This window comes from Andrographis paniculata, unplaced genomic scaffold (assembly GCF_009805555.1).
Source record: "Andrographis paniculata isolate CXL003 unplaced genomic scaffold, ASM980555v1 Contig65END, whole genome shotgun sequence".
In the NCBI taxonomy this organism is placed as follows: domain Eukaryota; kingdom Viridiplantae; phylum Streptophyta; class Magnoliopsida; order Lamiales; family Acanthaceae; genus Andrographis; species Andrographis paniculata.
Window position 1 is genome coordinate 5424961 of NW_026137601.1, and position 16662 is coordinate 5441622.

The 16662-nt window shown below is 35.7% G+C and overlaps 1 protein-coding gene across 1 annotated transcript; it reads left to right on the forward strand.

Moving 5' to 3' along the window:
- Positions 1-13591: 13591 nt before the first annotated feature.
- LOC127262514 (uncharacterized) lies at positions 13592-16415 on the forward strand. The gene is made up of 3 exons (XM_051291228.1): positions 13592-14214; positions 15669-15782; positions 15870-16415. The coding sequence occupies exons 1-3, from the start codon at positions 14119-14121 to the stop codon at positions 16020-16022; spliced, it is 363 nt and encodes a 120-aa protein (XP_051147185.1). The 5' UTR covers positions 13592-14118; the 3' UTR covers positions 16023-16415.
- The last annotated feature ends 247 nt before the right edge of the window (positions 16416-16662 follow it).

A 16662-nucleotide genomic window follows, 5' to 3' on the forward strand; every position in this document is an offset into this window, starting at 1 on the left:
CCCTAAGCTATTTTTTATTAATTAGGATAAGCCCAAAAGGAACCCTGCCAATTGAAATAACCCTTTCGCTTTGATTTCGGGTTGGGTAGACCTCTAAATCCAAGTTACGTTTCAACAGGGAGAATGGGTTAAATATTTAAGAGTATGAGTACTAATATGGTAAGAAAAATGGGTTAAGACTTGGGAGAATGGGTTAAGTGTTTGAGAGTACGAGTATTAATATGGTAAGAAAAAAGATATAGTGAGAGGGTAAGGCTTTCATTTTTTCTTATTAATAATTCAAATGATTTCAAAAATAAATCAATTTTTGTTTTTATCATAACCAATTAATTTTTTATATCAGTACTGTTGTGTTTGGATTTTTTTTAATTTGAAATTTGTTTTATTTTTATATTTTTTATTACGATTAAAATTCGTAATAAATATATTTACTATGATATCTCGTTATAATTGTATTTGTTACAGATTAATTACATATTCAAAAAAAAAAAAATGTTGATCAAATCAAAATTTTTTTGTCACGAGACATCTCGTTAAAAAAAGCAGTTATTGCTACGGACATATTGTTACGAACAGTATGTCAGCTACAAATAAGCCATTTTCTAGTAGTGTCTTCGAGTCTTTCTTCCCTTTCTCTCTTAATTGTTGATCTTGATCTACCGGTTGTGTCTCCACAAATCCATTTTCTACCAACTCCCACAACTTTTGAGACTTGAACAATGTTTTTATTTTGAAGCTCCAAAATTGATAATTAACTCCCTTGAAAAATGGCAATTGGGATGGTCCACTCCCGCCTGATCCATTGTTCTGCATTATGAGCAATGTTTTCTTTTAATACACTATTTTTCTCTTGAGTCCCTAGATTTGAACTTGGATATTTTGGTGCTTCCTTTGATACCAAAATGTTGGGTTTTTTATAACTTTTTTCTATTGCAAAGAAAAAATACAGCCAAAGAAGAGTATTGATGATGCACGAAGAATAAAAAAAGGTTGATGTAGTGAGCTACACAAAGCAGAGCAGATTTCATACCAAGGTAAGTTACTGCAATTTTATTTTTGTATCTATATATAGATAGACAATGATGGAGAGGATATTAAGGCTAAAATCTTCTACTAAGCAATGCCAAACATCTTGCCTAAAATTTAGATAGACAATAATGGTAGAAATGCTAAATTCAGGGCTAGACGATAGCAATTTAATTTATTTGGGTGAATTCAACAGTTAATGCTATTAATGATGGATTTGAAATCTTTCTAACTTCAAATATATTCTAATGTGAAAATTGATTCATGCAATCTTAGTTCAAATGAGACATCCTAAATTTTCTTTTTACTTGCAAAGCTAATTTGCCTGATTGGTACGTAAATGAAGAATCATCTCTCTCAACTTCCGTATTTAATTGTTACATATATTATGCTTAGGATAAATGTGTCTGGATATAGGAAGGATGTCTTTGGTTAAATGTGTTATTTAGGTTGAAGTGTGTGGGTTGATTAACTATTGAGTGTTTTTTTGGAGATTTAAAAATATCCTTTTAAGATAAAAAATAATATATGCATAAAATGAATATAGTATCGTGCGTGTTCGTGTCCGGATCGAACTCAGAGAATATGCGAATATCCTATATTTAATTAGAAAAAAAAAGTACAATGAGTTAATAGTAATTGAAGAAACTGAAAAGATAAATTTCAGAAATTAACTCTAACTAAAAAGTGATAAAATATACATATCTCAAAAATAATGAAGCGAGGCGTGTATGTCTGACTTTTTCGTTCCTTAATGGCTAGATTTCCATAGATGAAATGAACGGGATGACGATGGTGTTATAGCGAAAAATATATGTATAATTGCGGGGCGGCTCGGAGGAATGAGCGTGATCGCATTTGCTCGCTTAAGCCGATTCTCGACTCCGTTGGTACTTGACCTAAGAGGATTTACAACGAGGCTTCAACGACACCCAGCGAAGAACATTATAAGCAAGAAATTCTACTGTCACTAGAAATTCTATTGTGATCTATGCCCCATGAATTATTCTTCCAACCGGTCCGCTAGTGGCTCTACCCCTCTAATACCTCTATTTAATCGGAATCGAATTCAGAACAGCAACTAAGCAGGTCGACAAGGCTTTCGCGTACTTAGCTACGTTGAACTACCCGGAATCTGTTATCAATTAAGGTATAGTAGTACTCATTCCTATTATTCGAATAAAATTATTGAACCTCCTTAGAACAACAATTGAATGTTTCTGCTTTTTCGAATGAATGTCATACATGCTGTAAATCCTAATAGATGCTGAGTGGTTGTGTTATAATTGGTTGTTTGAGTTCAGATAATCTATTGGTCTTTCCAGAACTGCATTACTCTATTATTAGTGATTGGCTGCATTAGATAGTTTCCCGATTTTTTCATTATCAGTTTTTAATTAGATGCTTTTTTCTTCATGTGAATTGTTTATTGTTTCCTTCGATGGCATCCCGTGAATGACACAAGCAGTGTCGTTGGCATACAATTAATATGACCCTCTAGCTTTGACGTCAACATAGTGTAGTCATGAAATATTATTATGTATAGGATGCCGGTAAGTTAAACTTTTGTGTAACAAAGTGTAATCAGCACAAACAACTCATTGTATATACCAATAGTTCAATAGTTGAATATAAGCATTTACCTTTGTAATGCTTTCATACAAAGCGGCATAGCAATCGCATAAAAAATGGAAATGCATCTGTGCAGTCGTAGCCTTTTCTTACAAATAACTGAAATATGTTTGTGTTCATTCTTGTAGCTTGCATTGAAAGTCTTATCTCTACATGTTTGGTAGCTTCTGCATAGTGATATTTTCTCACATAGGAATCAAAATCTTCTCTATATGTGTACCAAGTCTTTGTTGCTTTATTCTTTCAAACATCGAATAATTTTGTATATTTTACCATTTTACAATAGATTTAATCAACATGTTAGGCTTATCCCATCACTATTGGGGATTGTCAAGCTTGTCTGAAGATTAAAAGAACCACTACGAGGTAAGGCTGGAACATACATTTTCATTTGGGAGAAAGAAATATCAATTTCATCCCTTACGAATATTTCCATCGCGTACAATATTCTAAGTGGGGTGTATTCGAGGAAGCCAATGTAGGATTTTGATGGACTTAAAATAATTTAGGAGTATTCAATTTATTTTTTTTAAAGTCAATACAGGTATTCAATCTAAATTTTTAAAAATTCTTTAAATCTAGAGGTATTTAATTCAAATTTTTAAGAGTCTTTTAAAATCGTACTGTATTCAACTATCTACGACTTTAAAAGTTTGTACATTTTAATGGATTTTAATTAAAATTTATGAAATAATTGTATGGCATAAAATATCTCCTCGTGAATAGAGTTTTTGATGGATTATTAAAACTATATAAGTATTATTATTATTATTATTATTAATATATAAGTGATAAATATTATAATAATATTAATATTATTATAATGTTTTAATGTATAATAATTTTAAAATAAAATATACTAGAGAATTATTATCAATATGTATTTTTGTATTATAAATATAATATTAAAAAAATACTACTATTTTATCATAATAAACATGTATTATTGCCGTCCTCCATTTTCAATTATCTACTATACGATATTGTCATTACAGTGAAAGTACACTAGATATTTATTTCATCTTCGTTAAACTGTTAATTTATATTTATTTTTTTAAAAAATTTCTTCATTATTGGTATATGCGATATTAGACAAATATTTTGCTATATTTTAGATGGTTTTTGGATGCGAATTTTGTATATATGCTCCTAATGATGTGTTTTTTAACTTTCTACTAGGCGTTGAGGAGTTGGCAAATTTTGGGCATATTGGAGAGAAAAGCAGAACGCAGGAAGTCTTTAAGCATGATCACGAAGCAGGAAAAAAAAAAAAGAAAATTGCAAAAAGGTCCTCCGAGGTTAATTAGCAATTTTAGAATTGTTTGGTTTAAAGTGCAAAGAAGATCTTGGGATGGACTTAAAGAGACATGATTTTTTTAATTGAAGAGGAGAAGAGAAGGGGACTACCACGTTCTCTACCACGATCTCACATACAACCTATTTTTGAGAGAGAAGAGAAGCGAAGGAAGAACAGTACGTACGAGAACTCTGGAGAGCAACGCAAAAGAACTTCCGGGCACCCTTTTTCTTCATTTATAGAATTGGTTTGTTGTCGATTTTTAAACTTGAAAGCATGATGAACTCTTTGATTTATTTTATATTTTTAATTGCTATGGATTGCGAGTAGTGTAGGTATGAATTGATTTTCGGGATTGAAATTGTGAGACTTGGTTTCGATTAAAATTGGTGTTCATCAATGTTGGGTATTTTTAATTCTTCTAATTGATAAGTTTAGAAATCCTGAATTGATTATTGCGCACGTATCAATTTAGTATTTCATAGCTATATTGGGGATTGGCATACGAAATTGTGTAATTTTCCAATTAGCATAGCAACCTAGAGAAGAACACTCTAGGGAAGAATTAAAATCAGTTTTTAAAAAAATCCTCGTAGGAGCTTGTTAAATTGAATTGGGCCTTTCTAGTTTTTACTGCTGTCGAGTTAGAAAACTACGGTCGTACCTAGGATTCTTTCCCGATTAGAGAAATAGCTAACGGTCGTACCTTAGCAATCGATAAAGTAAGGAAAGGTTGGTTGTGAACGCATGTAGATCAACTTTAACCAATTTATCCAACTAGTCGATGAATTTGACTTTTAGTCGATGATCAAATTTCGTATCCCGAATCAAATTTCGTATCCCGAATGAAAAATTCATGCTTATGCTAGAGTCTAATCATCTTTGGTAATCCGCCGTGCATTTTATTTTATTTTATTTAGTTGAGCGAATTTATTTTCTCTTATTTTAGTGTGATAAATTCAACCCCCCCATTATATATATAGTATAATTTTAGATAACCGAGTATTCAATATTATTATTGTTCCCTGCGGAGACGACCCTACTCACCGAACTACTGCATTTTGCAAGTTTTTTATGGTGTAGGAACTGATACTTTATTTTGCAGCTTTTACGAGGCGAGCAATTTTGGCGCCGTTGTCGGAGAATAGTAATATGATTTTTGATTTTTGGTTGTTTCTTTTATTTATTTAGCTCTAATTTTTGCTGAATGGTTTATGCCTGAACTAGTCGTACAGGTCAATTAATCTTTGATTCAGAGATTGAAAGAACTGCACGTCGTTTTCGGAAAAAAGCTAAAGAGCAAAAGAGGGCCGAGAAAGAAGTTGAGTCACTGGGACTTAACTTAGCTATCCAACTAGCGGATACCTCTACTTCTGACGAGGGTGAAGAGCACAAGGAAGTTGAAGAAGTTTTGATAAATCCAATGGCACAAAGAACCTTGAGGGAGCTAGCTGCTCCCGACTTAATTCGACACCCTTTGTGTATTACTTTTCCTGCTATAGCCAATAATACGGCATTCGAACTTCAATCTGGAATAATTCATTTATTGCCGTCTTTTCATGGCTTGGCAGGGGAGGAACCACACAAGCACTTGCAGGAATTCGATGTGGTATGTACGAGTATGAAACCTCCAGGAGTCACTGAGGATTAAATAAAGCTCCGGGCTTTTCCATTCTCTTTGAAGGATGCATCTAAAGATTGGTTGTTTAACTTGCCGGCCGGGAGTGTTATCACATGGATGAATATGAAGCGTAGATTTCTTGAGAAGTTCTTTCCCGCATCCCGGGTTGCGAATTTGCGAAAAGAGATTTGTGGCATCAAACAAGTATCATAGGAGTCCTTATACGAGTATTGGGATAGATTCAATAAATTAATTGCCCGATGTCCCCAACATCAAATTTCTGAGCAACTTTTAATCCAATATTTCTATAAAGGACTAACTTCTATTGACAGGAGGATCATCGATGTTGCCAGTGGAGGCGCTTTAATGAATAAGACTCCGAGAGAAGCTTGGGAATTGTTGAATGATATGGCCATGAACTCTCAGTAATTTGGGCCGAGGGATGTCGTGGGAGTGAAAGAAGCTGTTGAGGTAAGTTTTCATATGCAACAACAATTGAATGAGCTAACTGCTTTTGTGAGGAAACCTGCTGTAGGTAATGCTCAAGTGAAGCTGTGTGGAATTTGTGGGAGTGTTGATCATCCCACGGATGCTTGTCCCACACTAAGAGAAGAAGTGGAAGTGAATGTTGCAAGTTTTGCACCAAGAAGGGCTTATGATTCATATTCAAACACATACAATCCGGGATGGCGAGACCACCCCAATTTTCAATATGGGAATCAGAATCAACAATCATTTGGTCAACAGCAACCACCGGGTTTTCAACGATAAGCACAGCAGCAACAACAAAGGACTATGCACTAGGCTCCCGTTCCTGGTAACTCTTTGCATGATATGGTGAAAACAATTGTCTCTAATGTTTTGCAATTTCAGCAAGAGATGAGAACAAGCATAAAGAACTTGGAAGATCAGATGTCTCAAGTCGTGAAAGAGTTGCGTGAGATGAAAGAAAAGGAAAAAGACAAGCTGTCAGCTCAAACCCACATAAACCCGGGCAATGTTAGTTCAATGATCTTGCGGAGTGGTAAGGAGCTGAAGGGTTCGAAGGTGATTACTGAAAAAGAGAGAGGTGAAGAGGAGATTGAGAAAGAGATTGAGCATGAAGTGAACAGACTACTGATCAGGTAATTTCTGATCCTTCTATTCAATCCAATCCAATCTTAATAGTGCTCCATTTCCTCATAGGTTAGTGAAACCGGCTACAAGCGATAAAGACAAGGAGATCATGGAGATGTTTAAGAAAGTAGAGCTAAGCATCCCTTTACTTGACGCAATTAAGAAAGTCCCCGGTTATGCTAAATTTCTGAAAGAGTTGTGTACTAAGAAGCAGAAGTTGAGAGGGGACGAAAAGGTGCTAGCTGGAGAGACTGTGTCCGCTGTGCTGCAAAGGAAATTGCCACAAAAATGCGGAGATCCAGGTATGTTTGGAGTCCCGTGCAAAATAGGTAAGATGGAAATTAAAAGGGCTATGTTGGATTTAGGAGCAGCTATAAATGTTATGCCTAAGTCTATTTTTAACTCTTTGAACATTGGGCTTTTGAAAGAAACGGGGATAATAATTCAACTTGCCAATAGAACCAACGCTTACCCTGAAGGGATAATTGAGGATGTTCTTGTGCAAGTGAATGAGTTAATATTCCCTGTTGATTTCTATGTTCTAGATATGCATGATGAAAATTCACCTAATCCCTCCCCCATTTTGCTTGGACGGCCTTTTATGTGCACCGCACAAACAAAGATTGATGTTAAAATAGGGACACTGACTATGGAGTTCGAAGGTGTAAAAGTTCATTTTAATATTTTTGATGCAATGGGATATCCTGTGGAGCCTAATACTTTGTGTTGTGTAGATGTTCTTACTCAAAATGTGCAGGAAGTCTTTGACTTGAGTGGAAAGGATGAATTGGAGGTTGCACTCACAAACTGCTTGGACATGAACTCTATGGATGAATTTCCCATAAGTGGTGCATTGGAAGGAATAATTCTAGCTTTGCAATCTCTGCCGCATGAACCATTAAGGTATGTTGTGGTTAATTCAGTTTTAGCAAAATCTGATAAGGGGTTGTTGCCATCTGTTGTGCAGGCACCAGCTTTGGAGATGAAACCATTGCCCTCGAACTTGAAATATGCCTTCTTAGGAGTTGGAGAGACATTACCAGTAATCATATCGGCTACATTGTCTTCTAGCCAAGAAGAAAAGTTGATCCGAATTTTGAGAGAGCACAAGGAGGCTATTGGATGGACATTAGCTGACATCAAGGACATTAGCCCATTTCTTTGTACCCACAAGATTGTGCTTGAGGAAAATGTAAGGCAAGCTCAAAGGAGGTTGAATCCTGCTATGATGGAAGTCGTAAAGAAAGAGATCTTGAAGCTCTTGGATGCTGATATCATCTATCCAAGGAGGTGGGAGTTACTATAGAGGCTGACCACGATGGTAAGTTGATACCGGTTCGGAAACAAACCGGTTGGCGTCAATGCATCGACTACCGTAAGCTAAATTCAGTCACAAAGAAAGATCATTTTCCATTACCTTTCATTGATCAAATGGTTGAGAGGTTAGCGGGAAAATCTCATTTTTGTTTCCTAGATGGTTTTTCAGGTTGTTTTCAAATTGCCATCGCACCAGAGAATCAAGAAAAGACGACATTCACATGTCCTTTTGGCACTTTTGCTTATAGGCGGATGCCATTTGGCTTGTGCAATGCCCCTGCGACATTTCAGCGGTGTATGGTAAGCATATTTTCTGAATATGTACGTAAGATTATTGAGTTTTTTATGGATGATTTCAGTGTATATGGAGATGATTTTGACACTTGTATAGACAATTTGGCAGTGATTTTAAAAAGGTGTAAAGAAACCAAGTTAGTGTTGAATTGGGAAAAATGTCAATTTATGGTAGAAGAGGGAATAGTTCTTGGACATTTAGTTTCATCAAAAGAAATAGAGGTAGATAAAGCCAAGATTGATATTATCTCTGCTTTACCCTATCCCACTTCGGTGAGGGATTTGCGTTCATTTTTAGGGCATCCAGGATTTTATCGTCGGTTCATTAAAGATTTCTCAAAGATGGCTGCTCCTCTTTTCCGATTGTTACAAAAGGATGTTCAATTTGAGTTTGATGAAGAGTGTAAAAAGGAATTTGACAAGATTAAAGAGTTGTTGACATCACCGCCCATCATTCAACCACCAAATTGTGATTTACCTTTTGAGATTATGTGTGATGCAAGCGCACGGCAGTGAGGGCTGTACTTGGACATAGAAGTGGAATGATTCCATGGGCAATCTACTATGCATCAAAAGCACTAAATGGAGCCCAATTGAACTACTCCACTACTGAAAAAGAACTCTTAGCCGTCGTTTTTGCTTTAGAAAAATTTATATCTTACTTGCTGGGTACTAAAGTAATTGTATTTTCTGACCATGCAGCTTTGAGGTATCTAATGGCGAAAAAGGAAAGCAAGCCAAGGCTTATACGATGGATATTACTCCTACAAGAATTTGATGTGGAGATTCGAGATAAAAAAGGAAGCGAAAATTTGGTAGCTGACCATTTAAGTCGTCTTCCTATGGTTCATGATGAATTACATTTGAGGGAGTATTTTCCGAATGAGCAATTACTTGCTATTTCTTGTTCTTCTCCTTGGTATGCTGATTTAGTAAACTATCTGGTCACTAATAAATTCCCTGCAAGATGGACAAAAGCAAAGAAAGACAAGCTGAAAAGTGATGCAAAATACTATGTTTGGGATGATCCCTACTTGTGGAAACGATGTGCGGACCAAGTTATTCGACGTTGTGTTGAAGACAGTGAATATGAGTCCATTTTGAAATTTTGTCATTCATTAGAATGTGGAGGTCATTTTGGCTCCCAACGGACTGCAAGAAAGGTACTCGATAGTGGATTTTATTGGCCTACATTATTTAAGGATACTTATGAGTTTTGTAAAGCATGTGATAAATGTCAAAGAGTAGGCAATATTTCTGCTAGAAATCAAATGCCCCTAACACCGATGTTGTTTGTTGAGGTATTCGATGTGTGGGGTATGGATTTTATGGGTCCATTTCTACTTTCACATGGTTTTTTGTATATCATACTTGCTGTTGACTATGTGTCGAAGTGGGTGGAAGCAAAGGCTACCCAAACTAACGATGCTAAGGTTGTTGCAGATTTCCTGAAATCTTTGATTTTCACTCGTTTGGAATGCCTAGGGCAATAGTAAGTGATCGAGGCACACATTTTTGCAACAAAACCATTTCAGCGTTGTTTCGCAGGTATGGAGTTCTTCATAAGGTCTCCACGTCATATCACCCGTAAACAAACGGGCAAGCAGAGGTTTCCAATCGAGAGATAAAGGGAATTTTGGAGAAAATTGTGAGGCCAAATAGGAAGGATTGAAATTTAGGCTTAGAGGATGCGTTGTGGGCATACAGAACTGCGTACAAAACTCCACTGGGGATGTTGCCCTACAGGTTAGTCTTTGGTAAGCCTTGCCATTTACCTGTTGAACTTGAACATAGGGCTTTTTGGGCGATTAAACAGTGTAACATGAATTTGAGTGAAGCTGGAGAATGTAGGAAATTACAGTTGCAAGAGTTGGAGGAGATTCGAAACGAAGCTTACGAGAATGCTATGATTTATAAAGAGAATAGTAAGAAATTTAATGATCATAATATTTTGAGGAAAAAATTGAAAGTTGGCCAAAAAGTTTTGCTCTATCATTCTCAACTTAAACTGTTTCCAGGTAAGCTTCGCTCTCGATGGATAGGTCCGTTTTTTATTACTAACGTTTTTCCGCATGGTGCAGTTGAGATTCAAAGTCTAAGCACGGAAAAGAGGTTTGTTGTGAATGGGCATCGTCTTAAACATTACTATGAGGGGTTCCAGAGCAAAGAAGTGGAGTGCGTAGTTTTCTTTGAGCCGCATGATTAGCTTAAAAGATGTTGTGTCGAGCCAACGACAATAAACGAAGGCGCTTCTTGGGAGGCAACTGATAACTCTTGATTTTGCCATATTTTATACCTTATATTTATTTATTTAATTATTTATTTATGTCGAGTTGGTATTATTTATGTTAATTTATTCTAATAATTGTATTCAATTTCATATTGTTTGTATAATATTAATTTATTAGTTTTTAAGTGCAATTTATAATTATTTTGGTGTATAAATTAAATTAATTGATGTTTTCTTGAATTATATTTTTTGGCATTATTTATGTGCTATTTAATTATTTAATTTTGGCTAAATTAATTTTATTATTTATTTAAATAAATATTTATAAGATGTTCATTATTTATATAGGTGAAATAATGCTTGAAAATTGATATAGGAGTCCAAAACTGGCCTTAAAAAATGAAAAAATGGCTTCAGAAGCGAAAAAAACAGTCACCGGCGTGAAAGTCAACAAAAGTCAACAGTCAATGCCAGAAAGTCAACGCACGAAACTCAAAGTCAACCGAGCGCGGAAGACAAGCGTCGGCCGCGCGGAAGACAAGCGGCGGCTGCATAGGAGTGCGCAAGCGCGGAAGGCAAGCGAGCGCGGAAGGCAAGCCGCGGCTGTATTTATGAGCGCGGAAGGCAAGCGACGGCTGACACGGAAGGAAAGCGACGGCTGACACGGAAGGCAAGCGACGGCTGACACGGAAGGCAAGCGAGCGAGGAAGGCGAGCGGCGGCTGTATTTATGAGCGCGGAAGGCAAGCGACGGCTGACACGGAAGGCAAGCGACGGCTGCACGGAAACAAGCGACGGCTGACACAAAATTATGAGCTGAGCGGAAAGCCATACGTGGAAGTGAGCAAAGTGGCGGCTGCATTTATTGCCGCTGGTCAGCGGTGCATTTACTGCGCCGCCACAATAATTCCTACACAGAATTCCGCTGCATTTATGTGTCCTGCACCCTCAGCTCCTGCATTTACTACACTCTCTCAGCTTCCTTAATTAAAATCCTGCACTACTTTTTAGCCAATTTTTGGCTATTTTTGTGTAATTTTTATTCTAGAACCTTCTAGAAAATAGGTAGTTATTAGTAATTATATTAGTAGCTATTTTTAGAGTTAGTTATTTATGGTTATTTTTAGAGGTAGTTAGTAGTTATTTATTCGCGGTTGTAACCGCCAAGCTTCTAGAAGCTTTTCCCCCTATAAATATCCCCTCTAATTGTACCATATATATATGATACACCATATATATATATACACACACCATATATACACAATAATATACATTCTATTTTCTCCATTTCTTTTCTTCCGTATTTTTATCTAGTTTAATAATACGAGATTTTCGGTTTTGTGTCGCGAGCAAACTGATTTTCTCCCTCTTTTTCTTTTAATTTAAGCATAGTATTTTAGCTAGTAAAATTCCTATCATATTTCTCCACCTCACCTTTACCCAAAAATTCCATGTTCGATTTGAATTGTTCAAGTTGGATTTCGACAAGGTTGCGGAAGGGCGATAGAAGAATTGACTATTTCAGCCCTGTTATGCGCCAAAAGCAGTTTCCGGGTAGTTCAACGTAGCTAAGTACGCGGGAGCCTTGTCGACCTGCTTAGTTGCTGTTCTGAATTCGATTCCGATTAAAGAGAGGTAATAAAAGGGGTAGAGCCACTAGCGGAACTGTTGGAAGAATAATTCATGGGGCATAGGCGGGGGTCTATTGGGTCACAGAGATTCCTAGTGACAGTAGGGTTTCTTGCTTATAATGTTCTTCGCCGGGTGTCGTTGAAGCCTCGTTGTAAATCTCCCAAGATCAAGTACCAACCGAGTCGATAATCAGCTTAAGCGAGCAAATGCGATCACGTTCATTCCTCCAAGCCGCCCCGCAGTTATACATATATCTTTCGCTATCACGCCATCGTTATCCCGCTCATTTCATCCATGTAAATCTAGCCATTAAGGAACGCAAAAGTCAGACACAAACGCCTCGCTTCATCCTTTTCGAGATACGTATATTTTATCGCTTTTTAGTTAGATTTAATTTCTGCAATTGATCTTTTCAGTTTCTTCGATTGCATTAACTCATTGCACTTTTTCTAATTTAATAAAGGATATTCGCATATTCCCTGAGTTCGACCCGGACACTCACCGGTTAAAGAGATTTTTTATTTTTGACGAAGTTTTTGGAGTTACTACACGAACACACACGACACTATTTTTATTTTATACATATATCATTTTTTTTGTATCTTAAAAGATATTTTAAAAACTCTCCAAAATTTACGATCAGCAACCCAAGTGTTTTAATTTTATTTTGTGTGTTTTTAGTTTTGTTGTGTTTCAGAGTCAATTTCATGCCTTGTTTTTGGTGTTTTGATAACAGGTGAAATTTTTGTGGTTGAGTGGAGCAGAATGGGAATGATTCTTAGGCGTGGCCACGCATCCAGTGTGTTGTGATTGATGAGAGGGAGAAATTTTTAAAGAAATCAGAACGTACAACTTCATTAGGCGTGATCACGCCTAATGAAGTCTTATATTCTGAAAAATTGTGCAAAGAGGGTTTATTTTGGGAAAATTATTATTATTATTATTATCAAATTTAATATTACTATATTTATTTTTATTTCTATAATAAATATTATTAAAGCTATTAATTTTATTTTATTTTTATATATATATACTCGTAATATTTTTATAAATATTTATTATTTTATTTTTTAATTTTTTATTTTTAAATTTTATTTAATTTTATTATATATATATATATTTTGTTTCTATATTTATTATTATTATAGTCAATATATTTATTCTTATTATTATATTTATTACTATATCTATAATTATAATTATTATGATATTTATTACTATATTTATTATTGTTTCTATAATTATAATTATAATTATTATTATAGTAATTAAGTTCTAATTGTTTTTATTTCCATATTTATTACTATATTTTTTATTATAGTTATACGTTATTATTATTGCTATATTTATTATTATTATTATTATTATTATTATTATTATTATTATTACACCCTTTAAACCCTAATTATTTTTGTGTCTTCCTCTTTCACAGCCGCCCGATGCGCTCTTGTCTCCGCTCTCTCCTCAGGCCAGTTCGAACCGTTGCACCTTCGCTAGCCGCCGCAGTCCAGCCGGTTCGTGTATTCCACCGCTAGTAGCACCTCCTCCGCCGCGCGCTGCTCCCAATCTCAAACTACTCCTATACGGTTGTTCTGCGCTGCCGCTGATGATCAGCCGCGAGTCACCGGTGGATATTTCAGGGAAGTCATTTACTCTTGATCTATATTGCATTCTTTTAAGAAACCTCTATCGATTATTGCCTAGATATTATATAAAATAAGTTGATGATGAATAATTTTAATTTGGGCGATTTTCGTAGAGGCTCTTTGATGTAATTGATAAATGGATGCATATAAATGATTGAGAATGATGTTGTGATGGTGAAATTGTCGACACATGGAATACATATTTGAGATTTATGTTTGGTATCGGGTATAATTGCTAGTGCAAATGTTTTGTGGAATTTATTGAGGAATTGTAATTTTATTGTTGAATTCTTTTGCGTGAAGGCACGATGGGCAAGGTGCAAGAGTTGGATCCCTCCTACTACCCCGACCAGTGCGAGTCTAGGGTCTCTTTCTTAGTGGCCGGTCGCCCGCACCTATTCCAGGTAAGTTTCTTTTCTCCTTTCCTTTATTTCATCTTTGTTCTTGCAATAGGGACATTGTCTCAATTAGGTGTGGGGGGAGATTAGAACTTTTGATGCTATATAATGCTTTATTTTGATATACTTCCCTGCATGTCTTCTTGTGTATTTTGAGCTGAGGTTGTAGTGCTTACTTAGTTCATTAGGATCTTGTCATGTTTGTTGATGAAGTTAGATGACGGGTGTGCTTAGCCTTCTAACAAGGAACCCTTAAGTGAGTTATTTGAGCCTTATTTGAGCAAATTCACTCATACATATCATATATGCTCAATTTTTTTGGATTGTGTGTGAACATATGTTGTATTTGACTACCTAGAACTTGCTTGCTTATACTTATTGACTCCACGTTTATTGAGAATTGATGGGATTAAAATGATAAGGCACTAGGTTTACCCTTGTTGGCCTTAATTTCATACCTTCACCCCTATTATCCCCTAGTGAACCAAAGTTTGAGCTTAATGTTATTATCCTATTTTTCTTGGTTCATATTTAACCCAAGCCGATATGCCTTTTTCTTGGAATAAGCCGAACGTTTACTTGAGCCCATGGGAATTCGAGGGATTGTTCTTTGATTCATTACATTAGATTATTTAGACTTGCATATCATCAGTATATTATTCGATAGTTGCATTTGAAAGTTCTCATATATGTGGCACAATTATAAATTCATATATATTTTTGCCAAAAGTATTTCATTGACCAACCTCCTATAAAAAAAAACACTAAAAAAAAAAGAGGTGTGAAAAAAAAGAAGAAAAAGAAAAAAATATTCCGAGTCCTAAAAATAAATAATAAAAAAAGGGGACTCGTGAAAAGAAAAGTGAGTATGATGTTGTCTTGCATTGATCAAATCTTGGGAAGTATTGTGTTGTTCTTGTTATGTTGTTCTTATTCATACGTGTGTGCGACTTGCGTTCATTTTAATGTGATGATTTGATAGATTAATTCATCGGTCCCATTAGCCATTGATATCCCTTTTTCTACCCCAACCATGGCCCCATTACAACCCTTTTATTAAGACCTTTGATTATGAACATATATTTCCTGATGAATTGTGGAGTTGATTTGATTTACTTGCAAGCCTATGGGGTTCGTCGTTTACTTCATGTGCATTGAGTGAATATAGCCTAAACACTTGAGGGTGAGAGCTTTTACTTATATACATTCCTCATTTAGTGAGGTTAGTTGGTTCTTGCATGCTTTGAATCCGACGTAGTTGGCAGCATGGTTGAGTGACTTTTGCGCTAGTGAGTATTTCAATTCTTGGTTTGGATATATGCTTGAGGACAAGCATGGGATAGGTGTGGAGGAGTTGATATGAGCGATATTAGACAAATATTTTGCTATATTTTAGAGGGTTTTTGGATGCGAATTTTGTATATATGCTCCTAATGATGTGTTTTTGAACTTTCTACTAGGCGTTGAGGAGTTGGCAAATTTTGGGCATATTGGAGAGAAAAGCAGAACGCAGGAAGTCCTTAAGCGTGATCACAAAGCAGAAAAAAATGAAAATTGTAAAAAGGTCCTTCGAGGTTAATTAGCAATTTTAGAATTGTTTGTTTAAAGTGCAAAGGGGATCTTGGGATGGACTTGAAGAGATACGATTTTTTTAATTGAAGAGGAGAAGAGAAGGGGACTACCACGTTCTCTACCACGATCTCACCTACAACCTATTTATGAGAGAGAAGAGAAGCGAAGGAAGAACAGTACGTACGGGAACTTTGGAGAGCAACGCAGAAGAACTTCCGGGCACCCTTTTTCTTCATTTCTAGAATTGGTTTGTTGTCGATTTTTAAACTTGAAGGCATGATGAACTCTTTGATTTATTTTATATTTTTAATTGCTATGGATTGCGAGTAGTGTAGGTATGAATTGATTTTCGGGATTGAAATTGTGAGACTTGGTTTCGATTAAAATTGGTGTTCATCGATGTTGGGTATTTTTAATTCTTCTAATTGAGGAGTTTAGAAATCCTGAATTGATTATTGCGCACGTATCAATTTAGTATTTCATAGCTATATGGGGGATTGGCATACGAAATTGTGTAATTTTCCAATTAGCGTAGCAACCTAGAGAAGAACACTATAGGGAAGAATTAAAATCAGTTTTTAAACAAATCCTCGTAGGAGCTTGTTAAATTGAATTGGGCCTTTCTAGTTTTTACTGCTGTCGAGTTAGAAAACTACGGTCATACCTAGGATTCTTTTCCGATTAGAGAAATAGCTAACGGTCGTACCTTAGCTATCGAAAAAGTAAGGAAAGGTTGGTTGTGAACGCGTATAGATCAACTTTAACCAATTTATCCAACTAGTCGATGAATTTGACTTTTAGTCGATGATCAAATTTCATATCCCGAATGAAAAATTCATGCTTATGCTAGAGTCTAATCATCTTTGGTAATCTGCCGTGCAT

What these genes read in the sequence shown, in the direction of transcription:
- LOC127262514 (XM_051291228.1), top strand. Translation starts at nt 14,119, where the DNA reads ATGGGCAAGGTGCAAGAGTTGGATCCCTCCTACTACCCCGACCAGTGC. An exon ending in GTCGCCCGCACCTATTCCAG is followed by an intron (nt 14,215 to 15,668) that starts GTAAGTTTCTTT and finishes ACTTTCTACTAG; the next exon opens with GCGTTGAGGAGTTGGCAAAT. An exon ending in TTGTAAAAAGGTCCTTCGAG is followed by an intron (nt 15,783 to 15,869) that starts GTTAATTAGCAA and finishes TTTTAATTGAAG; the next exon opens with AGGAGAAGAGAAGGGGACTA.